An 18,267-nucleotide genomic window follows, 5' to 3' on the forward strand; every position below is an offset into this window, starting at 1 on the left:
GCAGGAGACGGGAGTGGCCTTGTCAGGAGGCACACGTGACCCCATGGGCTCAAGGATTGGGAAGATGAGGTTTTGGAGCTAGGATGTCCTTACCACTCTGGGCCTAATATCAGGGCACTTATCCTCTGTGGCTGGACTCCTGTGTGGCTTTGGTGACATTAGGTAGAGGAGGTTGTATAGAGGCGTCACCCCAGGGACCTGCCTTCTGCTTCTGTAGGAAAGGCTTAAAAGGCTCTTCCACTAGCTAGTAGGCTGGGCTGACCCCATTAGAAACACCCTCGGCTAGGTGTGGTGGTGCACGCCGCCGTTAGTCCCAGCACTCATGAGGTAAAGGCGGGTGGATCTCTGGGAGTCTGAGGCCCAGCCTGGTCTACAGAGTGAGTTCCAGGACTCCAAGAAAAAGAGATACCCTCAAGGCTGGCTTTTCTCCCTGCACTCGCTCATGGGGGTCTTTAGTAAGGGAGCAGGTTGCAAAGTGACAGACACAGGAAAATGGCGTAAGACTTCTGGCCCAGCAGCCTTCCCTGTCTTCCATGGTCAGCTGCATAAAACAACTGGTGGCACCGACCAAGACAGGAGGTGGCTACACGGGGTGAGCCCAGAGTGGCCTACATGAGATCCCGTCACCAAACAAATAAGCGGCTGGGAAGATGGTTCAGTGGTTAAAGCCCTTGCCACCAAACTTCTCTGAATTTGATCACTGAAGCCACCGACCCCCAAAAGTCACATGTTCACTGTAGCACAATCTCTCTCTCTCTCTCTCTCTCTGTCTCTCTCTCTCTCTCTCTCTCTCTCACACACACACACACACACACACAAAATAATAGTAATGTAACAATTATTTTATGAAACAGGGTGGCAGTACATACACAGGAGGCTCTGAGTTGGGAGACAGAGGTCAGGAAGTTGTTGCAGGTTCAAGGTCAGCTCTCACCAGAGTTACTCACTGCATCCTGGGAGATGGACTTGAGCTCTGATTCTTAGGTTTCTACTCCCCAGGCTGGGGTTATGGTTGTCCACAACACTTCCAGCAAATTTTTTAGAACTCAAGATGTTTGTTTGGGTTGGGTTTTGGGTTTTGTTTTTTTTGTTTTGTTTTGTTTTGTTTGTTTGTTTGAGGTAGGATTTCTTTGTATAGCCCTCTAGCTGTCCTGGAACTCACTCTGTAGACCAGGCTGGCTTCAAACTCACAGAGATCTGCCTGCTTCTGCCTCCTGAGTGCTGGGATTAAAGGTGTGCACTACCCCTGACAGAACTCATATGGTTTTTGGGGAATGATTCCCACTTGCCTTGAGTCAAGGTGCATTTAGCTGACAAATTAGAATAATAGAATTAGAATTAGAAAATAGTGCCGGGCGGTGGTGGTGTATGCCTTTAATCCCAGCACTTGGGAGGCAGAGACAGGCGGATTTCTGAGTTCCAAGCTAGCCTGGTCTACAGAGCAAATTCCAGGACAGCCAGAGCTACACAGAGAAACCCTATCTCGAAAAACAAAAAAGAAGAGAAAATAGTATAGATTTCTCTTTATTTTTCTCCATTTATGAATTGTGTGTGTCTGTCTGTGTGTGTGTGTACAAGCCCACTTGTGCCAATATATCCATGTGGAGATCAGCACTTGGGAGGCAGAGGCAGGTGTATTTCTGAGTTCAAGGCTAGCCTGGTCTACAGAGTAAGTTCTAGGACAGCCAGGGCTATAAATAGAAACCCTATCTTGAAAAAACAAAACAAAAAAAAAAAGAAAAAGAGAAAAAAAATGTCTTTTGTTTGTGTTGTTTTAAGACAGGGCGTTGGGGCTAGAAAGATGGCTCAGCCATTAAGAACACTGACTGCTCTTCCATAGGTCCTGAGTTCAATTCCCAGCAACCACAGGGAGGCTCACAACCATCTGTAAGGGGTCTAAAGCCCTCTTATGGTGTGTCTGAAGGGAGCAATGGTGGTATACTCATATGCATAAAAAAAATAAATAAATAAATCTTAAAAAAAAAAAAAAGACAGGGTGTTACTGTGTAACCCCAGCGGGCCTCTGACTTGGAATCCCTTTGTCTCAGCCTCCTGAGTTGGGATTATGGGGTGTGTACTAACACACTTAGGTACAAAGCCGTCTATACACGTGACTTACTCAGCCTTGGTTTTGTGACTGGTGATGTGGGCTTGTGCTGTCAGGTTTCTATCCCTCTTCATAACATTTCCACAAAGTAGGGGACCTTGGAGTCTGCACAGAGGTATACGAACTGTTCTGAGATGCAGAGATGCTGGCAGACAGAACTCACTGATATCAGGCCAATGGTGAACTGGTCAGAGCTGAATGCTGAGACGGATAGGTGGTGGCCCTGTGGAGTAGGAACAGCCAGGATCTAGAGGTAGGGATGGAGCTACTGGGGGCCTCCGACCTACAGAGGGTGAGAGTTGAGGGGCACCCAGGAGGGCTTGAGGAGAGGAGAGGAACTGGAGGCTCCAGTTCCAATTTCAGTTGCTCAAAGAATAATCAGGGGACAGCAAGATGACTCTGAACAAAGTCACCTGAGACCAAGCCTGACAGACACACTGAGTCTTATCCCTGGGACTGACAATGTTGTCCTCTGACCTAAACACACACACACACATGCATACACACACATAAACATATACATACACCACACACATGTGCAGTTATACATGCATACATACATATACATATACCACACACACAATGCATACACACATAAACATATACCACACACACGTGCAGATATACATGCATACACACATATACATATGCCATACACACACATGAATATACATATACCACACACATGCATATACACTTACAAACATACACATACATGCATTCAAACACACAATTTTCTTTTTTGTTTGTTTGTTTGTTTGTTTTTTTGTTTTTGGTGTTTCAAGACAGGGTTTCTGTGTAGCCCTGGCTGTCCTGGAACTCACTCTGTAGACCAGGCTGGCCTCGAACTCAGAAATCTGCCTGCCTCTGCCTCCCAAGTGCTGGGATTAAAGGCATATAGCACCACTGTCTGGCTCACAATTTTCTTTAAAAGGCAAAGAGTACAGTAAGGACGAGGACAGAGAGTTCTTTCCCCAAGGTCAGCTAACCAACCAAGTCAGGACTGGATTGTGGAGTCCTCTGATCATTATGTATACCTGAGGGAGCCTGAAGCCCAACAGGGCAGTGACCCTTCCAAAGTCCCCCAGCAGACAGAGCCACACTCCCGACTCCACCTGTGCTCCTTGACTCCTGAGCCAATGCCCGCTGGGAAACATGGCACCTTGGTACATAGATGAGGCAGGTGGCAGAGAAAGGTCTGTTCTGCCACTTGCCTGCTGCGTGACCTTGGGCAAGTCATTTGTCCTCTCTGAACTTCATGTTCTCGTTCCTTAAGAAGACAGAACAGTGCCAGGTCTGCCTTTCTGCCAAGGCATGTGCAGGGAGAGCAGGGAGAGATGAACGTGGGAAACCTCTGACCATCTGCAGGGCCCTGCGAGGGCTGTCACCAGCAGGACAGATGGGAAGGTGCCAGGCTTGAGCTGGCACTACCAGACTCCACTCGTGTCCTGCCCAAGCCTGCAGCTTCCTTGGTCTCTGCCCAAGCTGTGCCATCTGTGTGGTGGCATCAGCTTGTATCTTCCTGCTGCCCTGATAGGAAGAGACTCTGGGATCTCTCATTTGACCCCAATCTTCCCATAGCCATTGCAGAGCAGACTCTCTGCTCCCCTCTGTGGGGGTGGGGGTGTGTTTTCAGTGCTGGGGATCAAACCCAGAGTCTTTCTCATGTTAGACAAGTGCTCTTGCACTGACCTCTATTCCAAGCCCCATTATAAAATAATGAATTACGTTTATTTATTTTGGGGTTACACTTGGGCTGATCAGAGGGCACATTGTGGGAACCCGTTCTCTTACCATCTGGGTCCTGGGGATCAACCTCAGGGAGTCAGGCTTGGTGACAGGTGCCTTTATCCTCACCCATGACTATTTATTTTGAGAGATGGGTGTCACTGAGTTACCTAGGAGGGGCTGGGCTGCCCAGCAGGAAGGAGAGGGCAGGACCCTGACTCAAATTCTCACCCCTCCCCCAAAGCCACAACCAGGCTTAGAAGCCTTGGTGCCCTCCTTGCTGTTACCTATCCCTTCGGGGCTGAGGGAGTGGGTGGCTTCAGGTCAATGTGTCCTCTTCCGTCTGCCGTCTTCGGTCTGCGGCATGAAGGATGAGTCTCTACCCTGTGGGGGGGCAGTTGTCTCAGCCTGTCTCTTTTACAGGTGGCTGCACTCCAGCGGCAGATCTTCGATTTCCTGGGCTACCAGTGGGCTCCCATCCTGGCCAACTTCCTGCATATCATGGCTGTCATCCTGGGCATCTTTGGCACCGTGCAGTATCGGTCCCGGTATCTCATCCTGGTATGTCCCTTTTCTTGCCCCTGCCTCTCTAGACATAACTGTTTTCTACCCATAAAGCCCCAAGGGACACAAATACCCAAACGCTGTAAGTGTGCACTCCAAACAAACCAGGGTACTGCTTTTCATTAGAGAATGTTCCCAGAGGATAATGTAAACATCAGCTGGCCAGGGCAGGCCGGACAGAGGGCGCAGTGCTATATCTGTGTCGCACCATTACAACAGGCCCCCCTCCCCCCATGTCCCCTGTGCAGTGAGGAAGCAAGGCTCGGCATGGTTAAGCCTTCCTAAGGACACACAATGAAGAAAGGCAGAGCCAGACCTGGAGTGAGGGCTCCTACACTGTCGCCATCCTGCTATGGGGACAAAGAAGGGATCCTACAGCTATGTTCCCCAGGGAGGCAAGGAAGCATCAGGAGGTCTTGGCTTCTGTCCCTACTGCCTGTCCTTTGCTGAGGACATGGTCTGCCTGGGTTCTGTCCCTACTGCCTGTCCTTTGCTGAGGACATGGTCTGCCAGGTGTGGCGATGCATATCTGTAATCCTAGAACTTGGCAGACAGAAACAGGATCATTGTGAGTTTAAGGATATCCTGGGCTACACCGTGAGACGCTCCCTATATTTAAAAAAGAAAAAAAGACAACATGGTCTGAAGGGACTCTTAGCATGGCTCCCTGCCCACTGCTAGTGGTCTTCTGGACCTCTAGTCTCCGACATCCTCGGATGCTGCTGCTCCCTGCTGGTCCTCAGTGCCTCTTCAGGGAGCCATATCCAGGGAAAAGGCTTTTCAGTAGATTAGCCTGCATCCATACTTGGTGACTGCAGTAGCTCGGACATGCAGTGCCGTGTGATGGATGATCCACCGAGCTCATTTCCCGTCATCTCTCCGCTCCTAAAGGCTCGTCTCCACCTTGCTGGCTTTGCTGACAGGTGTCCTCACCTGCTGAGCCCCTGCAATTCGCATTTTTAAGATTTTATTTATTCATGCTTAATTAAGGACACTTGAGTGTGGTTAAGTGAGGAAGCCAGAATAGGGCATTGGATCCCCTGGACCTGAAGTTACAGGTGGGTGTGAGCCCTGTATTTGTGTGGATGCTGAGAACGTTCCATTGCTGAGCCATTTCTCCAGCCCCAATTTGTAAATATGCAGGGTGGAGGTTGGAGTCAAGATAGGATTTCGGCCAGGTGGTGGCGGCGCACACCTTTAATCCCAGCACTTGGGAGGCAGAGGCAGGTGGATTTCTGAGTTCGAGGCCAGCCTGGTCTACAGAGTGATTTCCAGGACAGCAAGGGCTACACAGAGAAACCCTGTCTCAAAAAAACCAAAAAGAAAAAGAAAAGACAGGATTTCTCTGTCTGTCTCTGAGAGCTCTGGCTGTCCCGCAACTTGCTCTGCAGACCAGGCTGGCCTCAAACTCAGAGATCTGTCTGCCTCTGCCTCTGCCTCCTCCTGTGCTGGGATTAAAGGCATTCACCACCACTGCCCAGCCCCAATTTGTATTTTTAACAAACTCCTCAAAGTAATTGGAATATATGTAGAGGAAGTCTCTCCCTCTCTAAGGACAGCTCTGCCTCCTAGCTGTGTGATCCAGAGAAGCTTAGCCTGCCTGTGTCTTTGTGGAGGGGAGAAGTCACGCCCGTCTGCTCTGCAGGGCTGTGAAGTCTGTCTCCATTGACTGTCCCATCCCCCGTACTTTTCACCCCCCCTTACTCAACTCTGCTTTCTGCAGTACGCAGCCTGGCTCGTACTCTGGGTTGGTTGGAACGCCTTCATCATCTGCTTCTACCTGGAAGTTGGACAGCTATCCCAGGTAAGCCTCAGGCCTGGTGGTGTGCAGAGCACAACCTGACCTTTGCCATCCCTACTGGGGGGCTGGGACCCAATCTCTTCCGCACCCCTATCTCCTTCCACACACTCCAATAATCTGTGCAACCCGCTTGACCCCCATTTTCGTTTCTGGCTTCTACCGTGCTTCTTAAAAACAAGGATGGCCCGGATGAGGCTAAAGGGCAGCTGCTGTGAAGATGAGCCGAGGGGTCTATTGACCACAAGCACAGTGAAAACTGAAGGTCTGTGCTGGCACATGATGAAATGCTCAGAGGAAGGTGAAAATGTCACACACGCACTTCTTATTGCTTAGACACAGAGAGGCGGTGGGTCCAGGGCAGATCGATATTTTTTTTTGCAGAAAGGAAAGAGACTAGGGTGGCATTTGTTCAGGGAAAATTGAACAAACCGTGTCATGTGGAGAAGAAACTAAAGAAAGCAGGGGTGTGTGCCTGGAAGAGGAGCAAGCCCAGAGAGGTGCAACTTCTATTTTTAGATATAAAGGAGGACAAATACAGGAATAAAAACTTTGGCTTCATGGCTTGACTCTGCTCCATTTACATCTCTGCTATAACACTGCCCAGCAAGTTTGACACTGGGCAGATGGTCTGTTCTCCCTAAGCTTCAGTTCGCTCTTTCTTTAGATGTGTTTATTATTTATTTTACGTGTATGCATGTGTGGTAGTTACTTTTTTATCGCTGTGATAAAATACTACAACCAAGGCAGTTTCTAAAAGAAAATATCTAACTATGGTGTCAGTGGTTTAGTTAGAGCCCATGCTGGTGGAGCATGTGCCTGGCGGCAGAGAGAGCTGAGAGCTCACATCTTGAGCCACAACCCTGAGGAAAAGAGAGAGATCACTGGGCTTTTAGGACCCCAAAGCCTGCCCCCCATGACACATCATCTCCAGTAAGATCACACCTCCTTTTTTGTTTCTTTGTTTTGGTTTTGGTTTTGGTTTTGGTTTTTGAGATAGAATTTATCTGTGCAGCCCTGGCTATGCTGACACTTGCTCTGTAGACCAGGCTGGCCTCGAACTCAGAGATCCACCTGCCTCTGCCACTTGAGTGCTGGGATTAAAGGTATGAGCCACCACCGGGAAACACCACACCTTCTCTCCTCCCCAAATGGTCCCGCCAAATGGTCCCACCAACTGGGGACCAAATATTCAAACACATGAGCCCATGGGGCTGGGGATGACAGGGAATCCTCATCCAAACCACCACAGGGTGCATGGTCTGCATGCATCTCCCTGCATCATGTGTGTGCAGTGCTGGCCGAGACCAGAAGAGGGCAAGTGAACCCAAGGAACTGGAATTACAGACAGTTGTGAGCTGCCATGTGGGTGCTGGGAATGGAACCCTGCCCCTCTGGAAGAGCAGCCAGTGGTCTTAACCACTGAGCCATCCCTCTAGTCCCACCTCTTTCCTCTTTCCTCCTTCTCCTCCTCCTCCTCCTCCTCCTCCTCCTCCTCCTCCTTCTTCTTCTTCTTCCTCTTCTTCTTCTTCTTTTTGAGACAGGGTTTCTCTGTGTAGCCCTGGCTGTCCCGGAACTCACTCTGTAGACCAGGCTGGCCTTGAACTCAGAAATCCACCTGCTTCTTCCTCCCAAGTGCTGGGATTAAAGGCATGTACCACCACTGCCTGGCCCACCTCTTTCTTCTTCTCCTCCTCCTCCTGCTCCTCCTCTTCAAGACAGGATCTCTTGTAGCCCAGACAGGCCCCAAACACTCTGTAGCTAAGGATGACTTTGAACTCCTGATCTTCACAAATGCTGGGATTACAGTTATATAGCACATGCAGTCCTGGGGAGGGAATGCAAGGTAGACATTCTACCATATTCCCAACTTCTTCAAACCAGCCTGGAGAGATGGTTCAGTTGGTCAGAGTGCATGGTATGCAAGCATGAAGCCCTGAGTTCAAGTCCCCAGCACCCACATAACATCTTCCAGTGGCATGTATCTGTAACCCCAGAACTAGGAGGTAGTGGGGTATGGCTAAGAAAGAGATTTCCTAAAGGTTTTCAAGCCAGCCAGTCTAACCAAACATGTGAACTCCAGGAATGTGAGAGACCCTGTCTCAAAAAATAGGGCAGGGCCAGAGAGATAGCTCAGTGTTTACTTTGTAAGCCTGATGACCCAAGCTCAATCCCAGATCCTATGGTGGAAGGAGAAAAGAGATCCAACTCCCAAAACTTGTGTTTAGACATCTGGACGTGTTCTATGGCACATGCATACACACCAGCACACACATCACCACTACCAACAATAATAATTAAATTGAAAAGAAAAAAGGTGGAAGGGCAATTGAAGAAGTCATCCAATGTGTGTGTGTGCGCACACACACACACACACATACACACACACACACAAAGCAGAAGCTTTAATCTCAGCATTTGTGAGGCAGAGGCAGGCAGATCTCTAAGTTTGAAGCCAGCTTGGTTTATAGAGGATATCCAGTATATCCAGGGCTACACACAGAAGCCCTGTTGGGAGTAGGGGTTGGAGGATGGGCCATAGCAACTCCGTATGGTTACATAGATGAAGCTTGATCACAGGCCTGTGTGTTTGATGTCTGGTCAGTGTGGTGAGTCTCAGTCTGACTGAAGGAGTGTAGGCATTGATGATAGGCACAGGGCTGCATACCCTTGAAACAGCTGACCTAGCCTAGCCCCTTCTCCATCTAACAAATGGGAGAGTACGGATCAAGGAGAGGGGAAATTTGTCCAGAGTCACATACAGAACAATGGGAACCCACTGGGTTGTAAGGGAGCTTATATTGCAGATTTCACAGATGCCTGGGGAGTCAGATCCTTGTCTCTGTTAGTGTTCTTTCTTCTAAGTCTGAATGAAATTCAGAGGTTCCAATATGCCTCAACTGGCTTCCCGTTCAGTGAGAGCAATGTGAAGTCTATGTGATTGTCTACTGCCACCTGCTGGCCATGTTTAGAATTGCAGGAGCAGGTTATGCGCATCCACATGGTAGGGGCACCTGGGGAGCATCCTCCTATCCCTCCCCACCGCTGAGTATCCCAGGCCCCTCTGCCCCCCAGGACCGGGACTTCATCATGACCTTCAACACATCCCTGCATCGCTCCTGGTGGATGGAGAATGGTCCAGGCTGCCTGGTGACTCCTGTTCTGAACTCCCGCCTGGCCCTGGAGGACCACCATGTCATCTCGGTCACTGGCTGCCTGCTTGATTATCCTTACATTGAAGCCCTCAGTAGTGCCCTGCAGATCTTCCTAGCTGTGAGTCCTATTCATCACCCAACCCCGTATCCCCAGGAAGTGCAGATTCCAGCCCATCCATTCCTTATCCCCATTTAAGAGATGGCAGGCCAGATATGGTGGCATAGACCTGCAATTCCAGCAGCCAAGAGGCAGAGGCAGGAGGATCAGGATTACAAGTTTGAGATCAGCCTAGATTACATAGTGAGCTTCATACCCTACCCCTGCCCAAAAAAGAAAAAGAAAAGGAATCCTGTGTATTCCAGCCTCCATTTGCTCCTGTGTCCTGTGACACCTCCCTCCTTCCACTCATCTCCCATCCCCCAAGAAGAGTATGGGCAGATATCATGATTGGGATGAGCTGTCAGGCCAAGTCCTGCTGGGCCTAGAAATCTAATCTAATACACCCCCGGGGACCTGGGATAAGTCATTTGCTCTTTCTAAGCTCCCTTGCTACTTGCATAGAAGGGACAGTGTCAACCTTACAGAGCTTTGAGAATAAGAAAGGAGCTCCAGCCAGGCATTGGTGGCACATGATATTTATCCCAGCCCTCAGGAGACAGAGATAAGCAGATCTCTGAGTTCCAGGCTAGCCTGATCTACAGAGCAAGTTCCAGGACAACCAGGGCTACACAGAGAAACCTTGTCTCGAAAAAACAATCAAACAAAAAAAAAAGCAAACAAACCAAAGAAGGGGGTTCCAAGTAGGGATCACAACCAAGCATGGTGGTACACCTGTAACCCCAGCACTTGAAAGGTCAAGGCAGGAGGATTCAGAGCTCTAGGTCAGCCTGGGCTACTTGAGACCATTAATGGGAAGGACCAGCCCTGACTTAGGGACTTTACACAGGCATAATCCTTTCACAGTCCAGTGACATGACCCAGGCCTAACTGGAAAGACTGGGGCACAAAGAACTGCTTATCAGCCACAGCCTTGTCTTTTTTTCTTTTGGTTTTTCGAGACAGGGTTTCTCTGTGTAGCCCTGGCTGTCCCGGAACTCACTCTATAGACCAGGCTGGCCTCGAACTCAGAAATCCACCTGCCTCTGCGCCTCCCAAGTGCTGGGATTAAAGGCGTGCGCCACCACTGCCCGGCAAGTCACAGCCTTTTCAAGCACAGGCATTTACTTAAATGTTTGCTTTGGACATTGAGTCGGGTGGGTATAGAGGGGACAGGGACAACTTCTCTTTCTCTTCCTGACTGTTATCGCCTCTCTCAGCTGTTCGGATTCGTGTTTGCCTGTTATGTGAGCAAAGTATTCCTGGAAGAGGAGGACAGCTGTAAGTGTGTCTGCCCCCTCCCCTAGGTGTGTGTGTGGGGGGGAGTCTTTTCAACACCGTGGACAGGGCCTCCTCACTTCCTGGTTACCCAGGGTCTGCATAACCTTTCTGGGTTAAGACCCAAATGTCGAAACACTCAGTCTAAGGCCCCAGAACCACTTTTTCCCATACTGGATCTAACGGTATAAAAGGGCTCAGAGTCTTTCCTTTAAGCCTCTCTTCACTTCCTGGGGGAGGCGCAACACTTGACCCTCCCCTCTCCCACTCCTACTACAGCCCGGTCCCCAGGTCCACGTCCTGGGCGTGGCCGTTCCCGGCCCCACCCACCCCTTCCCAGTCTGGGCTACCCAGGAGTAGGTTCCTGTCTCGGGGTCCTTCACCTTCAAGACCCAGCCTTCAGGACTCACCCCGCTTCTTCTCCTCAGTTGACTTCATCGGTGGCTTTGACTCCTATGGGTACCAGGCGCCGCAGAAGACGTCGCATTTACAGCTGCAGCCTCTGTACACGTGGGTCCCTGGCGGGGGCTGGGTTAGAGGGACAGAGTCATTAGTGTTGGTGGGGAAAAAAAAGGGCACAGAAAAGGCGTGGGCATCCGGGTCTCTCTGCCTGCCTACACGCAGGTCGGCAAATGCACTTCTAACCTGCTTTTGTTTCCTGTAGGTCCGGGTAGCCTCTGTCCCGCACCCACCCGCGTACAGCTTCCTGGACCACTGGAGCCTGAAGCAGCGCTCTCCGGAGGCGCGGATCACGATGGGCTGGCGCGCCCCCTGGCGGCGCTTAGGCTTACTGTGGCTTGTGCAGCCTCCTGGATCTGCAGCCCCTGGAAGCAAATGCGGACTCAGACTTGAACTTGGACCTGACCCTAACTCTAGCCGGACTTTAGGGTTGGGGCAGGACGGGGCGGGGGGGAGGGGGAATCACTGGGTTTGTATTTTTTTTAATCTCAGCCTTGGTACGTGCCGGGATCTTCCTCTTTCTTCAGCTCTCTACTCTTTCCCTAGTATCTTGCCCTCAGTCCAAACAGCAAGACAGACACACTCACCCCATCTCACCTCTCATTCATCTGCCCTGGGGAAAGATACTGTGGACTAGAAGCAGGAGTCCTAGGCTCCAGCTGCAGCACCGTCACTGACATCCTGTGTGACATCGGCCGAGTCTTTGCTCTCTCTCGGGCCTCAGTTTCCCTACATCAAATAATTAAAATAATCCCTTAGCCAATGATGCTCCTAGCACTCTCTTTTGACTTTCAACTCCCTGGGCTACGCTGAAGATCTGGAAACTAAGGCCCAGAGATGTGAGGTGACTTGCTTGAAGCCACACAGTAAGGTTTTAGCAGAGGCAGGCTTTGAATCTGGTGTACTCTAGTTTGAGACTCTCCAATCCAACATCTGGCCTCTGGACTTGGTTTACAAGCCCCTCCTTCTAGCTTGGGCATTTCCCCACACACTCACATATCACCGCCACCACAAACCAGCTCCACTCTTAAAGCAATATACCAGTTCGTTCTCTTAGGAACCAGACAGACAGAGCCTAAAGCCTTGAGTTCAGCCTAACCCACAGAAAGCCTTTGTAGACTCAACCTGCTCCCTCTTTGGCAAGCTTTTAAACCTCCTCTTCCAAGAGAGCAGGACCTCCATTCACCCATCAGGTTTCTAAGCCTGGGTCCCTATCCCATGATCCTCTCCCCCAAGCAATCCCAGTAATCCTCGATTCTTCCACCTACTTCACCATCGTGGTCTCAGAGGGAAAGAGGATAGTGTTCAGAAGCAAGCCTGGGGATACAAAAGGGCAGAATGAGGGTGGGTGACCTATGGCCAGGAGGACCAGAAACCCCCTCCCCCACCCTTCCTGAGGACAAACAGACAGGAGGGCTCTTCATCTTCTTCCACAGATGCCCTGAGGACCCCATGTTCTCAATAGTGCTTGGTGACTTATGTACACAGAGAACAGCTATCGGTGCCTCCCATCTGTAAAAGCGGGAGCAATAGGAAAGGCAGCTGAGAAGCAGAGGGACTTGCTCAGGGGAGACAGTTCACAGCACACTGTGGTGAACACGTCACCCTCCCGGCTTTTCTGAGCTAGAACGGCAAACCCACTCCACGACTCCATCCAGTGTGCCACACAGAACAGCCAGGCTCAGGAGCTCCTGTGACCATCCCAGGTCCCTGGGTGGTAAGCCTAATCAGTGAACACGTTTCCTTTAGGCCAGGCTACCTCTGGCCACTGGGCCGCCTCCCACCAGCAACACTCCCTTCTCCCCATCCCCTCCCACGGGGCTCTTTCTACTCAAGGGTTTAGCCACGGATGCTTCGAAGCCTTTCGGTTTTATAAGCTGGGTTTTGCAGGGGGTCTGGGTTTGCTTCTCGTTGAGACCTTGTGGGCTGAGACCTCCCTGGTATCCATGCAGGTCGGTTGATTAAAAAGAACAGAAATGTGATTTCTTCACTGTGTACCTGTCTTGCCCTCCTGGCTGGAAAGATCTCCAGAGGGAAAAAGACCCTGCCCCCCCCACACCCCCAAAATGGGCAAAACTGGGTCCTCATTTCACTTTTAACATATATACATACATTGAGTGTGCTTGTTTGAGAGTCTCGCTCTGTAGACCTGGCTGATCCAGAACTCACCATGTAGACCAGGGTGGCCTTGAACTCATAGAAATCTACTTGCCCAGCACTCTGAAGTGCTGGGATTAAAGTTGTGAGCTACCGTACTTTCCTCTCCTTTTAAAGCTATCTTATTTATAATCACTTGTTTTGGGAGCAGGTATGCCACAGTGTTTCATTGGAGGGTGGAGGACAACTTTGTGAAATTTGCTCTCAGTATTCACCTTTCTTTTCTTTTCCTTCTTTTCTTTCTTTCTGTTTATTTTTTGGTTTTTTGAGACAGGGTTTCTCTGTGTAGCCCTGGCTGTCCTGGAACTCCCTCTGTAGACCAGGCTGGCCTTGAACTCAGAAATCTGCCTGCCTCTGCCTCCCAAGTGCTAGGATTAAAGGTGTGTGCCATGACTGCCCGGCTACTTTTTTTTTCTTTACTGTATTTATTTGTGTGTGGTGTGGGGATAGGGATTGAACACACATGCCAATTCACACCTGTGAATTCAGAGAACCATTTGCTGGGATCAGTTTTCTTCTACCATGTGAGTCCTGGGTATTGAACTCAGGTCCCAAGGCTTACTAAGCAAGTGCCTTTATCACTGAGCCAAGTTGCACATGCATGTGCCTCTGTGTGTGTGTGTGTGTGTGTGTGTGTGTGTGTGTGTGTGTGTGAGTGTGTGTGTGACTATGTGTGTGTGTGTGTTGAAACTAGGTTTTGCTCTGTAGCCCAGTCTGTGATTGAATTCATAATCTTCCTGCTTTAGCCCCCTCAGTGTTGGACTGCGAGTGGGCACCACCATGCCTACCTGGCCTTTATCATATATTCTGGAAGCTCTGGCTGGTGCCTTAGACTGGTTTTATGGCTTTGGGCAAGCCACTATCTTTTCTTTCCTCAAAACAGCACAGAAGCTGCTGTGTAGTAATGGTGCACACATGTAGTCCCAGGACCCAGGAGGCACATAAAGGTAGATCTTGTGAGTTTGAGGCCTACAGAGTGAGTATCAGAACAGCTACCCAGAGAAACCTGGGGGTGGGGGTGGGGCAGAAATGCAAAATGCTGGCCTCGAACTCAGAAATCCGACTGCCTCTGCCTCCCAAGCGCTGGGATTAAAGGCGGGCGCCACCACTGCCGGGCCTCTTCTCTCTTCTTGACAACTGAGTTCCTGGCTTTGAATGATCTATGTCTTAGTTACTGTTCTATTGCAGTGAAGAGACACCATGACCACAGGAACTTATAATAGAAAGCATTTATTTGGGGGCTTGTTTGCAGATTCAGAGGGTGAGATCATGGCCATCCCATCACAGCCAGGAGCGTGGTGGCAGACAGGCAGGCAGGTATAACCCTGGATCTGGTAGCTGAGAGCTTACATCTGATCTAAAAGTTGCAGGAAGAGAGAGTGAGAGTGAAACCTCAAAACCCATCCCTAGGACCACACCTCCGAATCCTTCCCAAACAGTCCACCCAGCTGGGAACCAAGCACCCAAATAAAAGAGGCTTTGGGGGCTGTTCTCATTCAGAGCACAAGCTAGCAGACAGTGCTTTCTGCATGCATTCCTCCCTCCTACCCTTGACATTCTGGATCATTCTGTTGACATTGCTCAAGAACCAGTATCTCCACTTGACTTTGAATCTTGGAATGCACTTAATGCACTTAATTAATTGAGTTAAATGAATAAAGTCAAAGAGGGCTGGAGAGATAGCTCAGTGGTTAAGAGCACTGACTGCTCTTCCAGAGGTCCTGAGTTCAATTCCCAGCCAACCACATGGTGGCTCACAACCATCTGCAATGGGGACCGTTGCCCTCTACTGGTGTGTCCGAGGACAGAGACAGTGTATGTCTGTAGAAAGCTAACCTGTGCTGGAGATGCTTATATGTGATGGCAGCTCCTTATGCATAAACAGGGGAGCCACTAGCACAATGGTGGCTGGCATGACAAGCGGGCAGGTCCCGTTTGTACGTTAAACACGGTGTGCACCAGGCACACCTAGCACTTGTCTGTTATCCCAGCACTCAGGAGGCAGAGACGGAAGAATCAAAGTTCAAGCCCAGCCTGGGCTACACGAGACGCTGTCTCAAAAGGAGAGGGGTGCTGCTGAGGTAGCTCAGTGGATAGAGATGCCTGCTACTGAACCTGACAATGTGAGTTTGATCCCACAGGGTGGGAGGAGAGACCTGACTCATTCAAGTTTATCCTCTGACCTGCACATGCACTCTGGGGCACACAGAGTATAAATAAAACATATTTTTTTGAAAAAGCATTAAAAAAAAAAAAGCAGCGGGGCCCCAGCCCCTCCCCCTCTAACCTATATCCACTCACTGTTCCCTGTGACCTTAAGATTTGAAAGCTCAAGACCTGTGCATGGTGATGGTGCATGCTGTAATTACATGCTGTAATCCCCAGAGGTAAAGCCAAGAAGATGACAGTTCAAGACTATCCTCAGCTATATAGTTTGCTTGAGGCTAGCCTGGGCTACATAAAACCCTGTCTCAAAAAAATAAAAAAAAAAGATAGAAAGAAAGGAAGAAAAAGAAAGGGAGGAAGGAAGGGAGAAAGAAAGGGATGGAGGGAGGGAGAAAGAGAGAACCTGAAGCATATTCCTGGTGAATGTGGTTCCTACATGGAGGGTGGGGTGAAGTGACATGCTATCCCTTAATAAATGCTTAGGGAAGAAACTGCTGGAGGGATTCCTGTAGCCAGGCTCCCAGGTTCATCCTGTAGATGTTTATTGAAGTCTTTGTCCTCTAAGCAAGGATAGAGAGGCTGTATGTAGGGTCTTCCACACTGCTCCCAGGTCTGGAAAAGCCAGCAGCTCAGTAAAGCAGGGGGCAATCAGAACACAGACAAGCAGTCTGTGTCTCCAGCAAGGACACATGTTCAACACTCAGTCCATCCCACTGGAGAACATCCCACTGAGGCAGCATAGTCCTCACCCTGCCAGCAGGGTGGCAGCCGGCCCCAGACATGCATAGGTTCAGAGGGGCCTCTCGGGCAAACCATAGGAAAAGGCATAGATTTCCCTTGATCAGAGTTTTGCAGACTCAGCACTGACGTTTATGCTGGGTGACCGTTAGCTGTGATCAGCTGATCTCTACACCAAGGATGCTTAGAATCATCCCAGGGTACCACACACAAGATATGCCTCCCCAGTTATGACAACCAACATTATCTATGGACATTGCTAGATGACCCTGGAAGGCAATATCACTCCCAATCAACACAGAGTCAAGCAAGTCAAGTCATTACAGGGAAGGAGTAAGACTAGATAAATAAACCTTAAAAGTAAAACAATTTTATTTTATGTGCACCTGTGACAGCCACAAGAGGGAGTCAGATCTCTTGGAACTGAAACGTGGGTGCTGGAAATCAAACTCTGGTCCTCTGGAAGAGCAGCCACTGCTCTTTACCACTGAGCCACCATACTGGCTGGTTTTGTGTGTCCACTTGACACAAGCTAGAGTCACCGGTGAGGAAGGAACCTCAGTTGAGGAAATGCCCCCATGAGACCCATCTGTAAGGCATTTTCTCAATTAGTGATAAATGGGGGGAAACCCAGCCCATTTTGTGGGTGGGGCCATCCCTAGGCTGATGGTCCTGGGTTCTATAAGAAAGCAAGTTGCGCAAGTCATGGAGAGCAAGCCAGTAAGCAGCACTCCTCCACAGCCTTTGCATCAGCCCCTATCTCCAGGATCCTGCCCTGTGTGAGCTCCTGTCCTGATTCCTTCAGTGGTGAACACTCTAGGACTCATTTGCCTGGGTTTCTTTTCCTTCCTATATGAGGGGAAGTATGTATACGCAGCAGTTGCTACACAAAGTAGCAACTTGTTAAATGTTTCATTGCTGTAAAGACTAACCATGAGCACTGCAACTCTTATAAAAGAAAACACTCTACATGAGACTCAGGACCCTAGTGCGGCCTGCAGAGCCGCAGGGCTGTAGTGCTTGCCACCAGACTCTTCCAGGCCCTAGGCTTGGTCTGTCTTCCCTCCCGTCCTTCCCCCACCTAGAGAGCCTGACCGCTCCCACCCTCAGGCCCATCCCGCCAATTTTCTTCCCTCCAAGTCCATGCCTCCTTACATGCCTCCTTAGGGCAGAGGTCTAAACTCCCATCCATCTCTCCCTCCCAAGACAGAACACCACCCTCCAAAAACCTCTCCCGACCTCTCGTGGGACCCTACCCTAATTCCGCTCCAAGAAAGGAGGACATAGACCCCCACTGCTTTCTGACCCCGTCCCATCTGTTTATCACCGCCCCAGACGTGCCCCACTACCCAATGCACTCGCTAGTTCCCTAGGCTCCGCCCCTTGACCCCGCCCCACAACCGACTCCTCATGGCCTCACCCTCTGTGCTGCTCCGGCACCCCCAGGCTCGGCCCCGCCTATGCCCCACCCCGCTTCTTCTTTGTTCCCGCTGGGAGCGGCGCCTTTTCGCGGAAATGTGGATTTCTCTCCGCTTGGCCGGTCTGAAGTCCAGTTCTCGCTGCTTCCCGGACGCCCAGGCATGCTCTGTGTAAGAGGTGTGAGAGCGCTGGGCCCGCCCTTCCTTTGTTCCCGACTATATTCTATTGCTCAGCCCTCCTACCTGTGGATTATGCAGCACGGAAACTGATCGCCTTGTGTCCCCTGGCCTGAGCCACCTGCTTCCAGCTGCAGGCGGGGGCAGAGAACCCTGTCCCGGTACGGATCGGAAGGCTACCCAGAGTGCTGGCTGCCGGCTCCCGCCTTCACAAGATCTCCTCGGAAAAAACGAACTCACGCCCCCACGCTCCCACCATGTCCCTCATTCCACCTCTTCTCTCACCCCACAATTTATGTCCTGTCTTGGTCTTATCTCCTATCCTTGATTTCTCAGACACATCCACATCCTTACTCAGTTACCCTAAGGTTCGCTTCTGAAATAATCCCTTACCGGATTTTTCCAATTACTGTTTTAACAATCGA

The 18,267-nt window shown here is 50.3% G+C and overlaps 1 protein-coding gene across 1 annotated transcript in view; it reads left to right on the top strand.

Annotated features, from left to right (window-relative positions):
- Nkain1 (sodium/potassium transporting ATPase interacting 1) overlaps nt 1–13,168 on the top strand; it is a 44,455-nt gene extending 31,287 nt beyond the window's left edge. Inside the window, exons 2-7 of the mRNA XM_031378835.1 lie at nt 4,259–4,396; nt 6,123–6,203; nt 9,273–9,470; nt 10,670–10,730; nt 11,156–11,237; nt 11,392–13,168. Of these exons, the coding sequence (XP_031234695.1) occupies nt 4,259–4,396; nt 6,123–6,203; nt 9,273–9,470; nt 10,670–10,730; nt 11,156–11,237; nt 11,392–11,401 (570 nt within the window). The 3' untranslated portion in view covers nt 11,402–13,168. The remainder of the gene's footprint in view (nt 1–4,258; nt 4,397–6,122; nt 6,204–9,272; nt 9,471–10,669; nt 10,731–11,155; nt 11,238–11,391) is intronic.
- Nucleotides 13,169–18,267: the final 5,099 nt, after the last annotated feature.

The sequence above is a fragment of the Mastomys coucha genome, unplaced genomic scaffold (genome assembly GCF_008632895.1).
Source record: "Mastomys coucha isolate ucsf_1 unplaced genomic scaffold, UCSF_Mcou_1 pScaffold18, whole genome shotgun sequence".
NCBI classification, from domain to species: Eukaryota; Metazoa; Chordata; class Mammalia; order Rodentia; family Muridae; genus Mastomys; species Mastomys coucha.